We start from the raw sequence: 20,008 nt of genomic DNA, 5'->3' as shown, positions 1-20,008 counted from the left end.
AGACCAAACTATACAATGCAAAACTAAAAAACTTCTAGTAGATAATACAGAAGAAAATCTACGTAACTTTGGGTTTGGCAATGATTTCTTAAGAAACCTCAAAAGCATGATCCATGAAATATAAAACCTGTTAAGTTAGACATCATTAAAAATTTCTGCTATGCAAAAAATATCTTAAGTGTTAAAAAGTGCTAAAAAGACTGGCCACAGACTAGGAGAAAATTGTTTGCAAAACACATATGCAAAATACTCTTAAATATACAAAGAATTCTTAACACTTAACAGTAAAAGGCAAACACTCCAATCAAAAAACAGATGTAGGGATCCCTGGGTGGCGCAGCGGTTTGGCGCCTGCCTTTGGCCCAGGGCGCGATCCTGGAGACCCAGGATCGAATCCCACGTCGGGCTCCAGGTGCATGGAGCCTGCTTCTCCCTCTGCCTGTGTCTCTGCCTCTCTCTCTGTGTGTGTGACTATCATAAATAAATTAAAAAAAAAAAAAAACAGATGTAAAATCTGAACAGAACACCTCATAAAAGATACATAGATAACAAGCATATGCAAATTTGCTCAACATCCTATAGCAATTAGGAAATTGCAAATTAAAATAATGAGATACCACTATACACCTATCTGAATGGCTAAAATTCAAAATGCTGAAAAGATGTCTAGTAATAGGAACCCTGAATATTCATTGCCAATAGAAATGGAAAATGGATCAACCACCTTGGAAAATAATTTGGCAGTTTTTTACAAAGCTAAACTTAGTCTTACCATATGAATTAGCAATCTTTCTTCTATGATATTTATCCAAAAAAGTAGAAAACTTATGTTCACAGAAATCTACACTTGGATGTTCATAGCATATTCTTAATTTTCTCAAACTGGAAGCAACCAAGAGGTCCTTAAAAGGTGAATGGACAAACTGCTATACATCTATATAATGTATCATTGTGCTATGACATAAAAAATTAAGCTATTAAGCCACAAAAACACATGGAGGAAACTTAAATGTACATTGTGTAGTGAAAAAAATAAGTGCCTTTTTATTTTCTGTATTTCTGATTCTTTCATACCTGGAGACTTCCTGACTCTGGAGAGACTGCCTCCTAGGGTAGCCAATTCCTTACAAATAGTAAAAATTCAACTGGGAGCATGCAAATTAACCAGCCAGAGCACAAACTTAAACAACCTCATTTATTGGGCACATATTCAGGGCCACTATTCCCTTGCCCTAATTACCCCAGGGCCATACACTAGCAACTGGGGATAGCACTTTTCCACAAAGCCTTCTGAGATTGTTCAAACTAATCAATCCTAAACCTACTTACCCTATCCCAACCCATTGCTTCCTGCAGAAATCACAGTAAAGTCTCTTGCCCATGTTTTTTTCTTATTCTTTCTACTTCAAAACAGATGCTGGTACACAGAAGCCTGTGTTGTATGCTGTACCTCCTATAAGTATAAAAATGTCTTCCTCCCTTTCTCCCTCCATCCCCCCTTCTTTCCTGCCCCCCTTCCTCCCCTCTCATGTCTGTGTCTTACCATACCTAATTAAAACAAATCCTGAGTCAGTTTTTTATAAAGCCACTCTAAAGAGGCTACATATTGTATGATTTCAACTATACGACATTGTATGAAAACAAAACTACAAAGACAATAAAAGTATCAGTGGATCCCATGCAATAGGAGGGAGAGGGGAGAGATGAGTAGCTGGAGCACAGAGGATCTTTAGGGCAGTAAAAACGATTTTGTGTCATGTTGTAATGGTGTAACATGATGCTGTAGGACACATGACATTATGTACTTTACAAACTCATAAAACTATACAACACAAGTTGTGATCCCTAATGTAAATTATGAACCTCAATTCATAATATATCAATATTGGGTTCATCAGTTATAACAAAAGTACCATACTCCCATATAAGATACTAATCCTAGGGGAAAATGATCAAAGAAAAGGGTCCACATCATCTAAAGGATAGATCAAGTTCAGTGTTTCCTTGCGGATTTTCTATCTGGATGATCTATCCATTGTTGAAAGCGGGGTAATGAAGTCCATTAACTATTACTGTATTTTTGTCTATTTCTCCTTTCGTATTTATTCTTTTAATATATTGAGATGCTCCAATGTTGAATACATATATATTTATAATTGTTATGCCTCTTGATGAACTGACCTACTCTTGTAAAAGCTTTTGATTTAAAGTATATTTTGTCTGATGTAAATGCAGTTGCCTTATATTTTGGTTTTCAATTGCATGGAACATCTTTTTCCATTCCTTCACTTTTATCCTATATATGTCCTTAATACAGAATTGAGTCTCTTATAAGCAGCATATAATCAGGTCTTATTTTTATAATCTTTCAGCAATGCTATGCTTTCAGTTTGAGAATTTAATCCATTACATGTTAAGTAATTACTAATAAGTAAGGTCTTATAGCCATTTTATTGTTTCTGGCTGTTTTATAGTCTCCATGTTCCTCTCTTCTTCTTTAGCCATCTTCTTTTGTGAATTGATGATTTTCTGTAGTATTATGCTTTGACTCCCTTCTCTTTATCTTTTCTGTATCTGCTATTGCTTTTGTTGTTTGCTTACCACAAGGCTGGTCTAATTTATACTGATAAATCAATTTAGATTGCATACACACTCGACCCCCTACCCCCATGCACACACTTCATTTTGTGTGTCATCTTTGCACAGGGACTATGCGAATCTCTGTATCATTCCAATTTTTTAGTATATGTTCTAAGTCATTTCATTTTTTCATGTCACAATTTACCATTTTTTAATGTTGTGTATTCATTAACAGATGATTATAGCTATGGTTATTTTCTTAACCTTTTTAAAAAAGGCTTGAGAGAAAGAGAGAGAGAGCATGAGCAGAGGAAAGGGGGCAGAGGAAGAGGGAGAAATAGACTCCCCACTGAGCAGAGAGCCTGACATGGGGCTCAATCCCAGGACCCTGAGATTACGACCTGAGCTGAAGGCAAAAGCTTAACTGACTGAGCCACTCAGGTACCTCTTTGGTTATTTTTAATATTTTTGTCTTTTAACCGTATCTAAAGACAAATGGTTATAAAAGCACCATATTATAGTATTCATGTAATGGAATTTGACTATATACTTACCTTTACTAATGTGTTTTATATTTCCATGTTACTAATTAGTGCCGTTTTATTTAAGCTTGAATAACTCCTTCTAGCATTTCCTGTAAGGCAAATATAGTGATAATGAATTTCCCTAGGTTTTGTTCATCTGGGAAAGTCTTTCTTCTACTTCTAAAGCAAAACTTGGCTAGCTAACATATTCTTAGTTGGCAGCTTATTTCTCTCACCATTAGAATATACACACCCACTCTTCCATGGCCTGCAGGGTTTCTTTTTAGAAATCCACGATTGCCTCATGTGTGTTTCCTTGTATATAACTTTTTTTTTCCTATTCCTGCTTTAAAATTCTCATTGTCTTCGTTAATAGACAGTTTTATTATAATGCATCTTGAAGAACATATAGTTGGGTTAAATCTGGGCAACCTATGAGCTTCCTAAACTTGACTGTCCAAACTATTCCTCAGATTTGGGATGTTTATGTTATTATTTCTTTAAATAAACTTTCTATCGCGCTCTCCATCTCTTCTCCTTCCAGGACTCTACAGTGCTTTTATTTATTTATTTTTTCTACAGTGCTTTTAAACTGCTTTTCAGGAACAACCTGCATTTTATAAAATAATTATCAGATTTGGATCATATTAAAGTTTTTTAAAATTGAGGGGTTTTTTTTTAGCTTTTATTTATTTATTTGAGAGAGAGAGAGGGTACACAGGAGCTGGTGGAGAGGAGCAGTGGGAAAGGGATAGAAAGGAGGAAAGAATCTCAAGCTGAGCACAGAGTCCAATGTGGGGTTTGATCTCACAACCCTGAGATCAAGACCTGAGCCAAAATCAAATCAGATGCTTAACTGACTGAGCCACCCAGGCACTCCTAAAAAAATTTTTTTTAAAGATTTTATTTGTTTATTCATGATAGACACAGAGAGAGAGAGTGAGAGAGAGGCAGAGACACAGGCAGAGGAAGAAGCAGGCTCCATGCAGGGAGCCCAACGCAGGACTCAATCCCGGGACTCCAGGATCACACCCTGAGCCAAAGGCAGGCACTAAACTGCTGAGCCACCCAGGGATCCTCTAAAAATTATTTTTAAATCTTTAATTGTTTGAGGCTTTCTATCCTATGTTTTTTATTTATTTTTTACTTATTTTCTGGTTGCTTCCTCTCTATTCAAGTTTCCTCATAAGATGATGATCATTCTTATTGACTTTATTCACTACTATCATATTTTTTGTGTCTATTATTCGAGTCTTTTATGTTTTTGTCCATTAATCTCTGGTTATAGTTTTCATATATATATCCATGTTATATTTAATGTATATTGATTTTGGTGTGTTATATCCAACCAACTTGAAGTTTCTACTTGCTTTGGATTTATAAATTGAATGTTGAACTAAAATTCATTCTGTATGTTTTGCCTGAGCAATCAAAGGAAAAAAAATAGGTGCAACATACCCTACATTCTAAAATGAGGTTCTGGGGGTCCCTGGGTGGTGCAGTGGTTTAGCGCCTGCCTTTGGCCCAGGGCGCGATCCTGGAGACCCGGGATCGAATCCCACATCGGGTTCCCAGTGCATGGAGCCTGCTTCTCCCTCTGTCTATGTCTCTGCCTCTCTCTCTCTCTGTGTGACTATCATAAATAAATAAAAATTAAAAAAAAATAAAATGAGGTTCTGGATATCTCCACAAAATTTGAAAACTAAGAAATGGCTATACACAAATTTTGCCATGCTCAGTTCAACATATTTCAAGGTATTTGAGAAATTGGAGAAACTGGAGAAGATGAGGAAGACGACTGTTTTTGTGAGGCAGGACTATTTACAGATAGAGTTGTTAGTGCTTCCCAGCCCCCTGGGGAAAGAAGGTGGGTTTTTCCTCATCTCTTCAAACCAACCAAGTGGACCCTATAGATCCCAGTGCCTCTAAGATCCAAAATGGAGTGTAGCGAAGGGAGTTCTTAGGAGAAGAAGGAGTTCTTAGGAGAAATTTCTCTTTTTTTCATGCCATCTGGGGAAAATATGCATCTGAGAGATGGGAGACTAATTCCCACCTGGTGACTAGATGTGGACTACATGGAATGCTACTAGATCTGCCGTGGGGCAATCTTTTATCTTGTCCTAAAGAAACTCTGAAGGAGCAATCTGATCACCAGAGAAGGTTAACCACTGTATTCCTGGATATCTGAGGGTAATGTAAGGATTTTAAGTGGTCTCTGTGAAGAGGATGTGCCAGCCTCATGGCTTCCCCTTACAGATGGGTATCTTCAGCCAAGTATTTACTTTGAAACCCGGACAGGCAACAGACAATAAGAAAAAGTCAGCTTTAAATATGCACCAACACAGGAGAAAACCAAAAACTGATTACAACAGCAAGAGTCAATAAGAGACAGGAAAGCCTGTCTCTTTCTTCCCTTCCAGTGCTCCAACTTTAGGGAGGTTAAGACAATGTAGTGTTAGGCAAAGATTAGAAGAACATGAAGGGGAAATAAACTGTACACATTCTCCTTCTTCCATAGGCATTTTTTTTTTTTTTAGATTTATTTATTTTAGAGAAAGCAATCATGTGGGGGAGGAGCAAGGGAGAAAGAGAAAGAAACTCAGGCAGACTCCTCACTGAGCTCGGTGCCCAATGCAGGGCTCAATTTCACAATCCTGAGTTCACAACCTGAGCAGAACCCAAGAGTCGGATGTTTAACCCACTGTGCCACCCAGGCACCCTATAGGCTTCTATCTTTAAGAGTGAGGTGCTAAGAAGTTGTGAATGTTAATTAAATTGTTAATTAACAGTTGCAATAAATACAAAGGAAACTCAATTAAAAAAAAATAAGTAAGACTGAGTTGTAGGAAGAGAGAAGTTTTCATTTTAAATAGTTTACAGTCCTAAATCAATACAATGCATTAGGCATTTTATTTGTCAAATTGAGGGTGATCCATCTGGTCCACTAGGTTTTTTTTACTAGTAAAGACTGTAAAAGCACTTGCCAAACATTTCATCCATGGGTTAGAGAAAAAATATAACCTCACAGAGAAGGGCTAACAGAGGCAATACTGGAAGAATATGTTTTTTAAAGATTTTATTTATTTGAGAGAAAGAGAGTACACAAGCCAGTAGAATAGCAGGCAGAAGGAAAGGGAGAAGCAGGCTCCCCGCTGAGCAGGGAGCCCTATACAGGGCTCAATCCTGGGATCACAATCTGAGCCAAAGGGAGATGTTTAACTGACTGATCCACCCAGGCACCCTGGGAGAATATGGGTTTTTTTTGAAAATACAAAACTGGAATGGGCTAAAGACCTAAATGTGTAAGATAAAACTACAAAGTTAATAGACAAAACTGGAGAATTTCTTTGTGATCATAGAGCAGAAAAACAAACAGCAATTTTGTACTATAAACCACAGGGGGAAAATATGCAACTGTGGCATTAAGATAAAGGCTTTCTGTTTAATAAGTAACAGAAAAAGAATACATATAGAATAGGATTATTTGCAGAATCTGTCAGGAAATTAATACCTAGAATATTTAAGAAACACTTGCAAATCAGCAGCAAAAAGGCAGCAATCTGAATTGAAATATGAACACAAGGTACAAAGACGAAATTTATAAATAAACTCAAAAAGCTGAGAAGCATTAAAGAATACTCAAAATCACTGGCAATCATGGAAAAGCAAATAATATACTACACAATATACTACACAGATGTAATTCTTTAGACACTTTACACTCATAAATATGAAAAAGCTAGATAGTGCTGTGTTCTTTGCAGATTTAGGGTTATAGGAACACTCATATGCAATGCTAGTAGAATTGTGGACTTGTACAACTAATCTAAACATGACTTGACACTACTTAGACAAGTAAACTCATATCCTGACCCAGATATCAATGGCCTTCAAAATTCTCAAACGGGTCCATAAAGGAATACATATATATATAAGGATATTCACTTAATTTCTTATGGTGGTTGGGTATCGCAGGTAACCCAAGGGTCCAACCCCTGGAAGACTAGATAGGCAAAGAGTGGTAGATGTCCTGACATATGTTTACATAGTGACAGAAGGATTGTAAAAACATGGTGGTTAGTGAAAAACAAAAAAGAGAAGATATATTATTTGTATAGCTAAAAAATACATGCAAGTAAAATATATGACTTTGTAAGAACATATTCAATATAAAGATATTTTGAATGACTCTATAGAGGAAGAAGGGAAACAGGGTGGAGATTGAAAGAAGACAGACCCCCTCATGAATTAATGATTAGTGAGGCTGTTTAACTCAATTTCAGTTTCAGAGATTGATTAAAAAAAAATTAAAAACATTTTTTCCCCTCTGCATACTCCCCCATGGAATCAAGCATTTAATGATATTACTTTTCAGAATTTTTTTTTACCTCTAAGTTTTTTCTTGTTTACTCTACCTAGCACCTCTAAAGAAATGTTAACTAGTAGTAGAAAAAAGAGACTCAAAAAAAAAAAAAAAAAAGAGACTCTTTTTGTCTCTTTTCTGACTTAATAGGAATGCTTCTAATATTTCTCTATTAAGAACCACAAACTGGGCAGCCCCGGTGGCCCAGTGGTTTAGGGCCGCCTTCAGCCTGGGGCGTGATCCTGGAAACCTGGGATCGTTGGGCTCCCTGCACGGAGCCTGCTTCTCCCTCTGCCTGTCTCTCTCTCTCTTTGTCTCTCTCTCTCTCTCTCTCTCTCTCTCTCTTTGTCATGAATAAATAAAAATAAAATCTTAAAAAAAAATCACAAACTTGTCATTTATTTTCTTGTGTATTTTCTACCTTTAGTCACTGCATTTCTACAGCTACTCTTATGAAGTCAGAACAGTTAATAATCTGAATTGAAGTGACAGTAAATTTCAAGGTGCAATCAGTACAGGATGCAATATAGTCAGGGAGAAGGAAGTTAGAGAAGTTAGAGCCTCTCAACATAGATTAGGACAGAAAGGACTGGGTAAAATAATCCATGTCCAAAGAAATGAAGGTGGAAAGGCTGTAGACTCAATGGTACTAGGGAAAGATTCTCATACTGCTTTTCACTTCTGAGAAACACCAGCAAACACCCAAATGATTTTAATCACATTCAAAGCACCAAGTCCTTATCCTCAAAAAGATTCTAACTAGTCTGTTACTTTCTTACTTTCAATATTTTGTACCTTCATTTTTTACATTTAACTTGAAAGGACAGATCAGGTGATAATCAATAGAAGGCCCAAACTCAAGACTGAATAATGTGACAAGTTATTTCAGTCTCTCATGCCAACAGTCTTCTCCTGGGGAAAATGGCCCCAGCAGGTGTAATCTGTATGTTTCTTTGGCTTGTGCTTCTCTCAAGTCTGAACAGAAATTTCAGAGTCATTTTTCATTCTTCTCCTCCTACATAAAATCCTTCAGCAAATTCTAACATTTTCCCTCTGAATGTATCTCCAATCCATCTATTCCTGTCTCTACTACTAACACACTAGTTTTTTTAACTAGTTTGGGGCATCGTTAGCTCTTCCTTGAATATCACAATTTCCTTTTTAAAAATATTTCCCCACTTTTTAAATCTCCCTACTTCCAATGTTGTCTGCTCTTTTCATGTTTAAAGTATCCAAAAGAGGGACGCCTGGGTGGCTCAGCAGCCTGGGCGGCTGCCTTTGACCCAAGGCATGATCCTGGGGTACCGGGGTACCAGCATCGAATCCCACGTCAGACTCCCTGCATGGAGCCTGCTTCTCCCTCTGCCTGTGTCTCTGCCTCTCTCTCTGTGTCTCTCATGAATAAATAAAATAAAATCATAAATAAATAAATAAATAAATAAATAAATACATAAATAAATAAATAAATAAAATAAAATAAAATAAAATAAATAAATAATCCAAAAGAATAGTAAACTATTCCGACACGTTTCCAAGTTGGGAACTTATAGGGACTCCCCTTACCACCAAGCACTTCTCTAGCACCCAGCTAGATGCCCTACAATTTAATTCAATTCTGACATGATCTACCTGGAAATAGTATTAGATTCCACAGGTTAAAGTCTCAGTCTTCTGAGACTATCACCTCCCTCCCAACATCAGTTCTAAGTCCAGGTTGTCACCTGTACTTCTGACCAACCAGTTTACAGACTGGAGGTTCCACTGACCCCTCCTTGTGTTCGATTAATGTATTGGAGAGGTTCACAGAACTCAGAAAACCATTTTACTTACTAGATTACCAGTTTATAAAAGGATATAGCTCAGGAAAAGCCAGATGGAAGAGCTGCACAGGCAAGGTATGGGAAAAAGGCAAAGAGCTTCCATGCCCTCTGAACTTGGCACTCTCCTCACATTTCCACGTGTTCACCAACCCAGAAGCTCTCCGAACTCTGTCCTTTTGGGATTTTTATGGAGGTTTCATTACAGTGTTAAAAAGTGTGAGAATGACATCTGAAACTAACATAACACTGTATTTTTTTTTAACATGAAAATATGAGTAAAAACCTCATTTAAACCTCCCATGAAGGGGAAGCTCTCATGTACCACTCCTTGTAGTCTGCATAATCAGCAGGAAGAAGAAAGATAATCCTTATTTTGACAAGGGAGGACACTTTTCAGGTAGGAATTTATCTCCTGCTTTTAATAACAAGAGGGAAGATCTCTTCTGCCCTGGCAACAATGTACTAAACACTTTTTTGCAGCCAATAAGAAAACTCTACAATGTCAAACTCTCATTCTCTTCCAATGAACTTGTGTTCAAAACACCCAATTTCCTACTATATTAAAAAAATTTTTTTTAAGATTTTATTTATTTATTCATGAGGCACACAACACAGAGAGATAGAGAGAGAGAGAAAGAGGGAGGGAGAAAGAGAAAGAGAAAGGGAAAGGGAAAGAGAAAGAGAAAGAGAAAGAGAAAGAGAAAGAGAAAGAGAAAGAGAAAGAGAAAGAGAAAGAGAAAGAGAGGCAGAGACACAGGCAGAGAGAGAAGCAGGCTCCATGCAGGGATGCAGGACTCCAACCCAGGACTCTAGGATCAGGCCCTGGGCTGAAGGCGGTGCTAAACCGCTGAGCCACCCGGGCTGCCCCCTATTTCCTACTATAAACTAAAAAAAAAAAAAAGACCTTCCCTTTGTTTCTTCAGACTTGTCTGTGATTTACCATGGCTTGCTTGTACCAAACTGTGATTCCTCTGCTATTCCCAAACAAACTCATTTTACTAGTAAAATAACTATTTTAAAAGAAAACCAGGCAGCCCGGGTTTTGGTCGCACCAAAAAGAAAAAAATAAAGTCACGGATAAAGTTATCCGTCACATAGTGCCTCTCTATCTCCCCAAAGGAAAGTGAGGAAATCCACCTCATGAGATGCTTTTTTTTCCCCAAGAGGATGGTGACTTTGATATGGAACTGGGCCCTTGGGCTCTCTAAACAACAGAAGTTATTTAGAGGCCAAACAGCAGTTCCAGGCAAGGCTTTATTGGGACTTAAGCTCAGCACAAGGGAGACAGCACAGAGGGAAGATCCTCAGGCTGTCTCCCCAGAGGTCAAGGAGAGCTTTAAAGAGACTTAAGCAGGAAAAAGGTGATGGCTAAACATGTAGGGGCAGTGATTTTGGGGGGCACTTGCACACTTAACAGTCATGCTTCTTTATGTGTCACATGTCTAATTCCACCCTGGGCATGATTTTTAGTATTTTAACAAGGGAGAAATTTGGTGAAAGGTCAGCACTGGGTCCATCTTGGTGCTGACTGGTTTGTTCCAGTTCTTGCAGCCGTGCTTCACTTTTTTTTTTTTTTTAATTTTTTTTTTATTTATTTATGATAGTCACACAGAGAGAGAGAGAGGCAGCCGTGCTTCACTTCTAAACATATATTGTACTTCTGCATTCCCGTGAGGTATGTTACTCACAAAGCCTTGCAGCTCAGGTCTTCCTCTACAGACCTAGCCAAGGAACACTGGATTTGTGTTTAGGGGGGAGGAGACCCAAGTCCAGTCCCTGCTCTGTCTCAATCTCACCTGAAATAATCCTTTTGTCTTTTTATGACTCCCTCGTTCTGGTTTTAAAAACTTCCCTTTCTGTAGCTCTTTGTGGATTCCCCCTACTTGCTAGACTGTAAACTTATACTTTACTCATGTAAACTAAAGTCCTCTGAACAACTAAGCATATTCCTCCACAGCCTTGCAAGAATTATGAACTTTGTTCTTTTTTCCCAGGTACAGGAAATGGGGAGGCAGGCTCCTTGATAACTGATCAAGGATAGAAGCAGAAAAATGTTTTCCTTTAAATCCTGAAAGCTAGGGCAGCCCCTGTGGCGCAGCGGTTTAGCGCTGTCTGCAGCCCGGAGTGTGATCCTGGAGACCGGGGATCGAGTCCCATGTCGGGCTCCCTGCATGGAGCCTGCTTCTCCCTCTGCCTGTGTCTCTGCCTCTCTCTCTCTCTCTCTCTCTCTCTGAATAAATAAATAAATCTTTAAAAAAAATAAATAAATAAATAAACCCTGAAAGCTGACCTATAACCCGCATAGTTCCGATAAGGATCAAATACATGCTGGTTGCTACATTTTTTTAAAATACTTTTTTTTTAAAAGACTTTATTTATTTATTCATGAAAGACACAGAGAGAGAAAGGCTGAGCTGTAGGCAGAAGAAGAAGCAGGGTCCAGGCAGGGAGCCTGATGTGGGACTCGATCCTGAGACCGCAGGATCATGCCCTGAGCCAAGGGCAGGTGCTCAACCGCTGAGCCACCCAGGCGTCCACGGTTGCTACATTCTTTTTTTTTTTTTTTTTTTTAATTTTTATTTATTTATGATAGAGAGAGAGACAGAGGAAGAGACATAGGCAGAGGGAGAAGCAGGCTCCATGCACCGGGAGCCCGACATGGGATTCAATCCCGGGTCTCCAGGATCGCACCCTGGGCCAAAGGCAGGCGCTAAACCACTGCTCCACCCAGGGTTCCCTGGTTGCTACATACTTAAAGGGTCTCATGACTGCCTGTAAATTTCACTGATAGTTAATATTGAACTGAATGATAAACACCAGAGAAATTGTGCAAAAATAGTTTTACAAGTAGAAATACAAGGAAGATATTTATAATACTCCCTGCATGTCTCCTGTCCCTTGAGTACTAAGCCTATAACCACCAGCTTCATACAGCAAAAGTGAAGCTGAATAAACTTACTAAGTTGCACTATATGTGTCAAGAATTCTTTCTTGACCATTGTGCTCCATGACCCTCCAACAAGAACATCTCTTTTGCCCACACAATGGCAACATGTAATAGGACTACTGAAAGGCACTAGGCCAAGATGCAGAGAATAACTCGTAACCTGGAGAAGTTTTAAGACCTCCATAGGTTTCAAGGCACATCCAGTCCCCCTGCTCTAACACCCACATGCTTCTGCTAATATATAAACTGTCCCTAGGATCAATAAGGCAAGGTAGATTTGGGACCTATGTCTGCCTTCTCATTGGGTTGTCCTTTAATAAATCTTTCTCTGCTTCAAACCGGATGACTCAGAGATGGGCTTACTAAGCATGGGGCAAACAAATCCAATTTCAGGGCTCAGCAACAGCGCAATGCTGCCACATTCATGAATCATTTTATAAAGCTAATTGAATCTTTAAAATTTACTCAGTGTAACTTTTAAAATTCAACAATAGTCACGATTGATTAAAACATTGGCCATTGGCAAATGATTCAACCTCTAGACATTTTACCCTCTCCAAAAGTTGGAGAGGGATTGAAAGTTCCAACCCTCTAGTCACCTGGTTGGGGCCACTAATAACCAGCCTACACTTTGGTTACATAAGGGTTTCCCAAAGTCATCTCATTAACATAACAAAAGACATCTTTATCGCTCTCTACACTTAGTAAATTCCAAGGGTTTTAGGAGCTCAGTGCAAGAAAAGGTTTTTCCCTTTTTTCTTTATTTAAGTTATGCACAATGCTCCTTCAAACCAAGTCAGGATTTTTATTACAATAAACGAGTGAATGAATACTGGGTCAATCACACATCTGACAAAACAATAGTATCTAATATTGTAATATTCTTAAGGAGAGAAAGATGGTGGTGAAGTGGGAGAACTCTAGAGTCTCTTTGTCCCATGAATACAACTGGATAACTCTTAAATCATTCTAAATACACCAGAAATCGATCTGAAGATTCGCAGAACAAACTCCACAACTAAAGAAGAGGCCACACTGAAGAAGGTAGAAGACTGGAGATGTGGCTTGGGAGAAAAGCAGATCCTGGCCACTGCAGTGGAGAGGGAACTGCTGTTGCTGAGAAGGATGAGAGACAGAATAGCACACAGAGGAGCACATGGGGAAAATAAATCCCCATAGTAATTGGCATGGAAAGCGAAAGGACCCAATTTTGTGAGTTCCTACCACCAGCAGGGCTTTTAAAGATCAGTGTGCTTGACTCTGGCAGAGCTTGGAGGACACTGGAGCTGCTCTTGGAGAAAATGCAGGGCAAAGAGACTCCAAACATACAGCGTGGAGGCTGTGATCTGAAGAGCACCTAGGGCACACAGTGGGAAGGTTAGTTACTCATCTCAAAGTGTGTCACAGAGAGGTAGCCTTTGCATTCACAGAGAGACCCCTCTGGGAACAAAGAAACTGTCAGGACCTATTTCCCTCCCTTAACCCTCAGCATGAGGACCGGCATGAGGCACTGGGCCACCTGTGGGAACTAGTTTGGTGACCACACTCTGTACCTAATTGCTTACACCAAAAGCCACAATCCAGCCCCAGCACTTCAGATTGGCCCTGCCCATTCTGCTTGTCTCTGTTTCAGCACAGTGAGCCCCCTCCCCCAGAAGACAGTCTCCAACCTCTGTCAACACCATGTCTCCTGACTGGCAGTTTTGTGAGGCTTCGGTTCCAGGGGCAGTAGTGACAGGTCAGATTTCACAAGGAGACCAAAGCATACCTGTTAAAAACATACCACATTCAGGCCAGGGACCAAACACTGCCCACAACAGGCAAAGAGAGTCTCTGCAGATAACTGGCCTGAAGGATATAGCAGCCAGCAAATAAGAGCAGAGTGCATAAAGCACACACTGGAGACACTCCTAGAAGTGACAGGCCCTGGGGAATAGGGGACATTACACTGCAGAGCACTGTACGACCTCTTCTTCATAGAGCCATTGTAATCAAGAACAGAAGACACAGCTGACATTCTTAACACCGAGAAACAGGTACACAGACTTAGACAAAATGAAAGAACAAAGCAATTTGTCCCAAATGAAAGAATAGGACAAAGACATGGAACAGGACAAGGCCACAGCTGCAAATCTAAGCAAAAGTTATAAGTAACATGCCTGATAGAAAGTTATTTTTTTTTTCTGATAGAAAGTTTAAAGCAATGATTATAAAGATACTCACTGGTCTTGACAAAAGAGTGGAAGACATCAGTGAAACAATTAACCCAGGGATAAGGAATAACATAGCAGAGATAAAGGGCTAAATAAACAAAATAAGACACACGTTTGATGTAATGAACAACAGGGTATGTATAAGAATCAGAGAAACAAAAAAAATAAGAGAAGAAGAAGAAGAAAAAGAAGAGAAACAAATGAATGACCTAGAAAACAGTAATGAAAAGTAATGCTGAACAAGAGTGAAAAAAGCATTATGCAAACGAAGAACAGACTTAGAGAACACAGTGACTCTATCAATAACACTTGTATTATAGGAATCTCAGAAGAAGAAGAGAAAAAGGAGCAGAGAATTTATGTGAAGAAACAATATCTAAAAACTTCCCTAATTGGGGGAAAGAAACAGGTATCTAGACCCAGGAGGCACAGAGAACCCCCAACAAAGTCAACAAAAGCAGATCCATACCAAGACATAGTAAACATACTGGCAAAATATAGTGACAGAGAAAAAATATTAAAAGCAGACAGAAGATAGCTGCATACAAAGGAAACCCCACAAGGTATCAGTAGATTTTTCAGCAGAAACTATCCAAGCCAGAAAGGAGTGGCATGACATATTCAAAGTGCTGAATAGGAACAATCTGCAGCCAAGAATACTCTATACAGCAAGGTTATCATTCAGAATAGAAGAAGAGATCAAGAGTTTCCCACACAAACAAAAACTAAAAGAACTCATGACCACTAAGTAAACTCTGCAAGAAAATAATAAAGGGGACTATCTGAGTGGAAAGGAAAAGCTAAAAATGACAGTGTGAAGGTAGGAAACATAAAGGCAGTAAAAATATTTCTGTAAAAATCAGTCAAGAATTTCACCCCCTCAAAAAAGATGTAAAATATTACACCATATAACTAAAATGTGGGAATGGGACAAGTAAAAATGGGTTCAAACTTAAATGGCCATCAACTTAATACAGACTGCTACATGTAGAAGTTATACATACCTAATGGAAACCACAAATAAAAAAAACCACTAATAGACATGCAAAGAAAAAGAAATCCAAATATATCGCTAAATAAAACCAGCAAAGCATGAAAGAGTGAAAGACAAGAAAGAATCAGAGAAAATATTCAGGAAAAACTACAAAACAAGTAATAAAAAGGCAATAAATACAAAACAAAAATTTTTTTCAAGGGCACATGGACTGTTCTCCAGAACAAATCACATACTAGGCCAAAAAACAAAACTCAACAAAATCCAAACGAGTGAATGAAGTTGGAGGTGCTGATTGGCTCAGTTGGTTGAGTGTTCGATTCTTGGTTTTGGCTCAGGTCATGATCTCATGGGTTGTAGATTCAAGCCCGAGGTGGGCTCCACACTCAGTGGAGAGTCTGCTTGGGATTTTCTCTCCCTCTCTCTCTCTGCCCCTGCTTGCACTCTCTTTCTCTCCCTAAATTTTTAAAAGAAAAGATTGAATGAAATTATACCATACATTTTTTCTGACACCATAAAACTAGAAGTCAACCATAAGAAAAAATATGGAAAGACCACAAATACATAAAGGCTAAATAACATGCTACTAACTATGAATGGGTCAACCAGGAAATAAAAGAAATTTAAAAAAATACATAGGAGCAAATGAAAATGAAAATACAATGATTCAAAACCTTTGGGATGTAGCAAAAGTGGTTCTAAGAGAGAAGTTTATATCAATACAGGCCTACATCAAGAAGCAAGAAAAATCTCAAATAACATAACTTTACACCTAAAGGAGCTAGAAAAAGAACAATAAACAAAACCTAAAACCAGGAGATGGACGGAAATAATAAAGATCAGAGCAGAAATAAATGGTATAGAAACTAAAAAACAGAATAGATCAATGAAACCAGAAGCTGGTTCTTTGAAATGATAAACCTTTATCCCAGATTTACCAAGAAAAAAAGAGAAAGCACCCAAATAAATAAAACAAATAAGAGAGAACTATCAACCAACACCACAGAAATTCAAGAGAATATTATGAAAAAAGATATATGACAACAAACTGAACATCCTAGAAGAAAGAGATAAATTCCTAGAAACATATAATCTACCAAAACTGATGCAGGAAGAAAATTTGAACGACCAATTATCAGCAATACAATTGAATCAATAAACAAAAAACTTCTAACAAACAAAAGTCCAGGACAAGATGGCTTCACAGGCAAATTCTACCAAACATTTAAGTAAGACTTAAGAGCTATTCTTCTCAAACTATTTCATTTTTTTTTAAAGATTTATTTATTTATTCATGACAGGCACAGAGAGAGAGAGAGGAAGAGACACAGGCAGAGGGAGAAGCAGGCTCCATGCAGGGAGCCTGACGTGGGACTCGATCCGGAGTCTCCAGGATCACACTCCCGGCTGAAGGCAGCACTAAACCACTAGCGCGCCGGGGCTGCCCTCTCAAACTATTTCAAAAAAACGACGGAAGAGGAATGAAAACTTCCAAATTCATTCCATGAGGCCAGCATTACTGATACCAAAACCAGATAAAGACACCACAAAGAAAGGGAACTACGGACCAATATCTCTGATGAACAGAGATGCAAAAATCATCAACAAAATACTATCAAACCAAATCCAACAATACATTTAAAAAAATCATTCAGCACGGTGAAGGGGGATTTACTCCTGGGTTGCAAGCGTGGTTAAATGATACCTGATACACCACATCAATAAGAGAAAAGATAAGAACCATATGACCATGAAAATAGACACAGAAAAAGCACTTGACAAGTACAACACCCATTCATGATAAAAACCCTCAACAACAACAAAACCCTCAACAAAGTAGTGTTAGAGAGAACATACCTCAACATAACAAAAGGCCACATGTAAAAAACCCACAGCTAACATCATTCTCTATGAGGAAAAACTGAGACCTTTCTACTAAAGTCAGGAATAAGACAAGGATGTCCACTCTCACCACTTTTATTCAACACAATAATTGAAGTCCTAGCCATAGCAATCACAGAATAAGAAGAAAGAAATATAAGGCATCCAAATCGGTGAGGAAGAAGTACAACTTTCAGTACTTGCAGATGACTGGATACAATATATGGAAAACCCAAAACACTTCACCAAAAAACTGCTAGAACTGATAAATGAATTCAGTAAAATGTCAGGATACAAAATAAACCTACAGAAACCTGTTGCATTTCTACACACCAATAATGAAGCAGATGGGAAAATAAGAAAACAATATCATTTAAAATTGCACCAAAAATAGTAAGATACCTAAGAATAAACCTAACCAAAGAGGAAAAAGAGCTATACTCTGAAAACTACAAAAGACTGGTGAACAAAACTGAAAACAAGAAAAGAAGTGGAAAGAAATTCTTTGCTCATGGACTGGAAGAACAAATAATATTAAAATGTCTACACTACCCGAAGTATGCAATCCCTATCAAGATACCAACAGTGTTTTTCACAGCACTAGAACAAATAATCCTAAATTTGTAAGGAACCACATAAAATGCTGAATAGCCAAATAAATCTTTTTTTTTTTTTTTTTTTAGCCAAAGAAATGAAAACTTGATAAAGAAAAGCAAAGCTGGATAGGATGCCTGGATGGCTAAATCGGTTAAGCACCTGAGCCTTTAGCTCAGTCAGTTAAGCACCTGAGCTCAGGTCATGATCCTAAGGTCCTGGGATCAAACTCCATGGCAGGCTCTGTGGTCAGTGGGGAGGGATGTAGGGATGCCTGGGTGGGTCAATAGTTGAGTGCCTGCCTTCTTCCACCCAGGGTGTGATCCTGGAGTCCCGGGATCGAGTCCCACATTGGGCTCCCTGCATGGAGCCTGCTTCTCCCTCTGCCTATGTCTCTGCCTCTCTCTCTGTGTGTCTCTCATAAATAAATAAAATCTTAAAAAATAAAATAAAATAAATGGTAAATTAATCTTTGATAAAGCAGGAAAGAATATCCAATGGGGAAAAAGTCTCTTCAACAAACAGTATTGGGAAAACTGGACAACATGCAAAAGGATGAAACTGGACCACTTTCTTGCACCATACACAAAATACGTTCAAAATGGATTAGAGACCTGAATGTGAGACCTGAAACCATAAAAATCATAGAAAGGAATACAGGTAGTAATTTCTTGAACAATGGCCATAGCAACTTTTTTCTAGATAGACACCCTGGGGCAAGGAAAATGAAAGCAAAAATAACTACTGGGATTACATCAAAATAAAAAGGTTCTGCACAGTGAAGGAAACAATCAACAAAACCAAAGGCAGCCTTTGAAATGGGAGAAGGTATTTGCAAATAACATATCCTATAAAGTGTTGCTATCCAAAATATATAAAGAACTTATAAAACTCAACACTCTACTGGAGGGTATTATGCTGAGTGAAGTAAGTCAGTCGGAGAAGGACAAACATTATATGTTCTCATTCATTTGGGGAATATAAATAATAGTGAAAGGGAAAATAAGGGAAGGGAGAAGAAATGTGTGGGAAATATCAGAAAGGGAGACAGAACGTAAAGACTGCTAACTCTGGGAAACGAACTAGGGGTGGTAGAAGGGGAGGAGGGCGGGGGGTGGGAGTGAATGGGTGACGGGCACTGGGTGTTATTCTGTATGTTAGTAAATTGAACACCAATAAAAAAAAAAAAAAAAAAAAAACTCAACACTCTAAAAACAAATAATCTGATAAAAAAAAAAAGTGGGCAGAAGACATGGACAGACATTTCTCCAAAGAAACAAAGATGAGGCAGCCCTGGTGGCTCAGCAGTTTAGCGCCGCCTTCAGCCCGGGACCTGATCCTGGAGACCCAGGATCGAGTCCCACGTCAGGCTCCCTGCATGGAGCCTGCTTCTCCCTCTGCCTGTGTCTCTGCCTCTATCTCTCTGTGTGTCTCTCATGAATAAATAAATAAAGTCTTAAAAACAAACAAACAAACAAAAAAACAAAGAAACAGAGATGGTCAACAGACACAAGAAAGGATGTTCTACACTACTGATCATGAGGGAAATGCAAATCAAAACTACAGTGAGAGAACACCTCACAACTGACAGAATGGCTAAAATCAACAACACAAGAAACAAGAGGTGTTGGTGAGGATGTGGAAAAAAAGGAACCCTCGTGCATTATTGGTGGGAATGCACATTGGTGCAGCCACTGTGGCAAACAGCATGGAGGTTCATCAAAAAATCAAAAATAGAACTACCCTATAATCTTAGAATCACACTACTAGATATTTACCCAAAGAGTACAAAAACACTAATTCAAAGGGATACATGCACCTCTATGTTTATAGAATCATTATTTACAATAGCCAAGATATGAAAGCAGCCCAAGTGTCCACTGACTGTGAATGGATAGAGATGTATGTATATATATACACAATGAAATATTATTCAGTCACAAAAAGAATGAGACATTGCCATTTGCAAGGACATGGATAGAGCTACAGAGTACAATGCTAAGTGAAGTCAGTCAGAGAAAGACAAAGATCACACGGTTTCATTAATGTGTGGAATTTAAGAAACAAAACCAGGAGCAAAGGGGAAAAACAA

The 20,008-nt window shown here is 38.5% G+C and overlaps 2 protein-coding genes across 6 annotated transcripts in view; one reads left to right on the top strand and one right to left on the bottom strand.

The window, feature by feature from the left end:
- LOC140640719 (uncharacterized) overlaps positions 1-20,008 on the top strand; it is a 130,122-nt gene that overhangs the window by 86,109 nt on the left and 24,005 nt on the right. Inside the window, exon 8 of the mRNA XM_072841094.1 lies at positions 19,552-19,574. Within this exon, the coding sequence (XP_072697195.1) occupies positions 19,552-19,574 (23 nt within the window). The remainder of the gene's footprint in view (positions 1-19,551; positions 19,575-20,008) is intronic.
- The window catches only part of ZNF382 (zinc finger protein 382), a 120,468-nt gene that overhangs the window by 96,593 nt on the left and 3,867 nt on the right, over positions 1-20,008 (bottom strand). For all 5 annotated transcript variants that reach the window (XR_012036093.1, XR_012036183.1, XR_012036066.1 and 2 more), the window contains exon 2: positions 3,135-3,214. The gene's annotated coding sequence lies outside the window, so the exon portion shown is untranslated. The remainder of the gene's footprint in view (positions 1-3,134; positions 3,215-20,008) is intronic.

Source organism: Canis lupus, chromosome 1 (assembly GCF_048164855.1).
Source record: "Canis lupus baileyi chromosome 1, mCanLup2.hap1, whole genome shotgun sequence".
NCBI lineage: Eukaryota > Metazoa > Chordata > Mammalia > Carnivora > Canidae > Canis > Canis lupus.
Note: the sequence above shows the minus strand (reverse complement) of the source record. Positions and strands in the feature narration are given on the sequence as shown.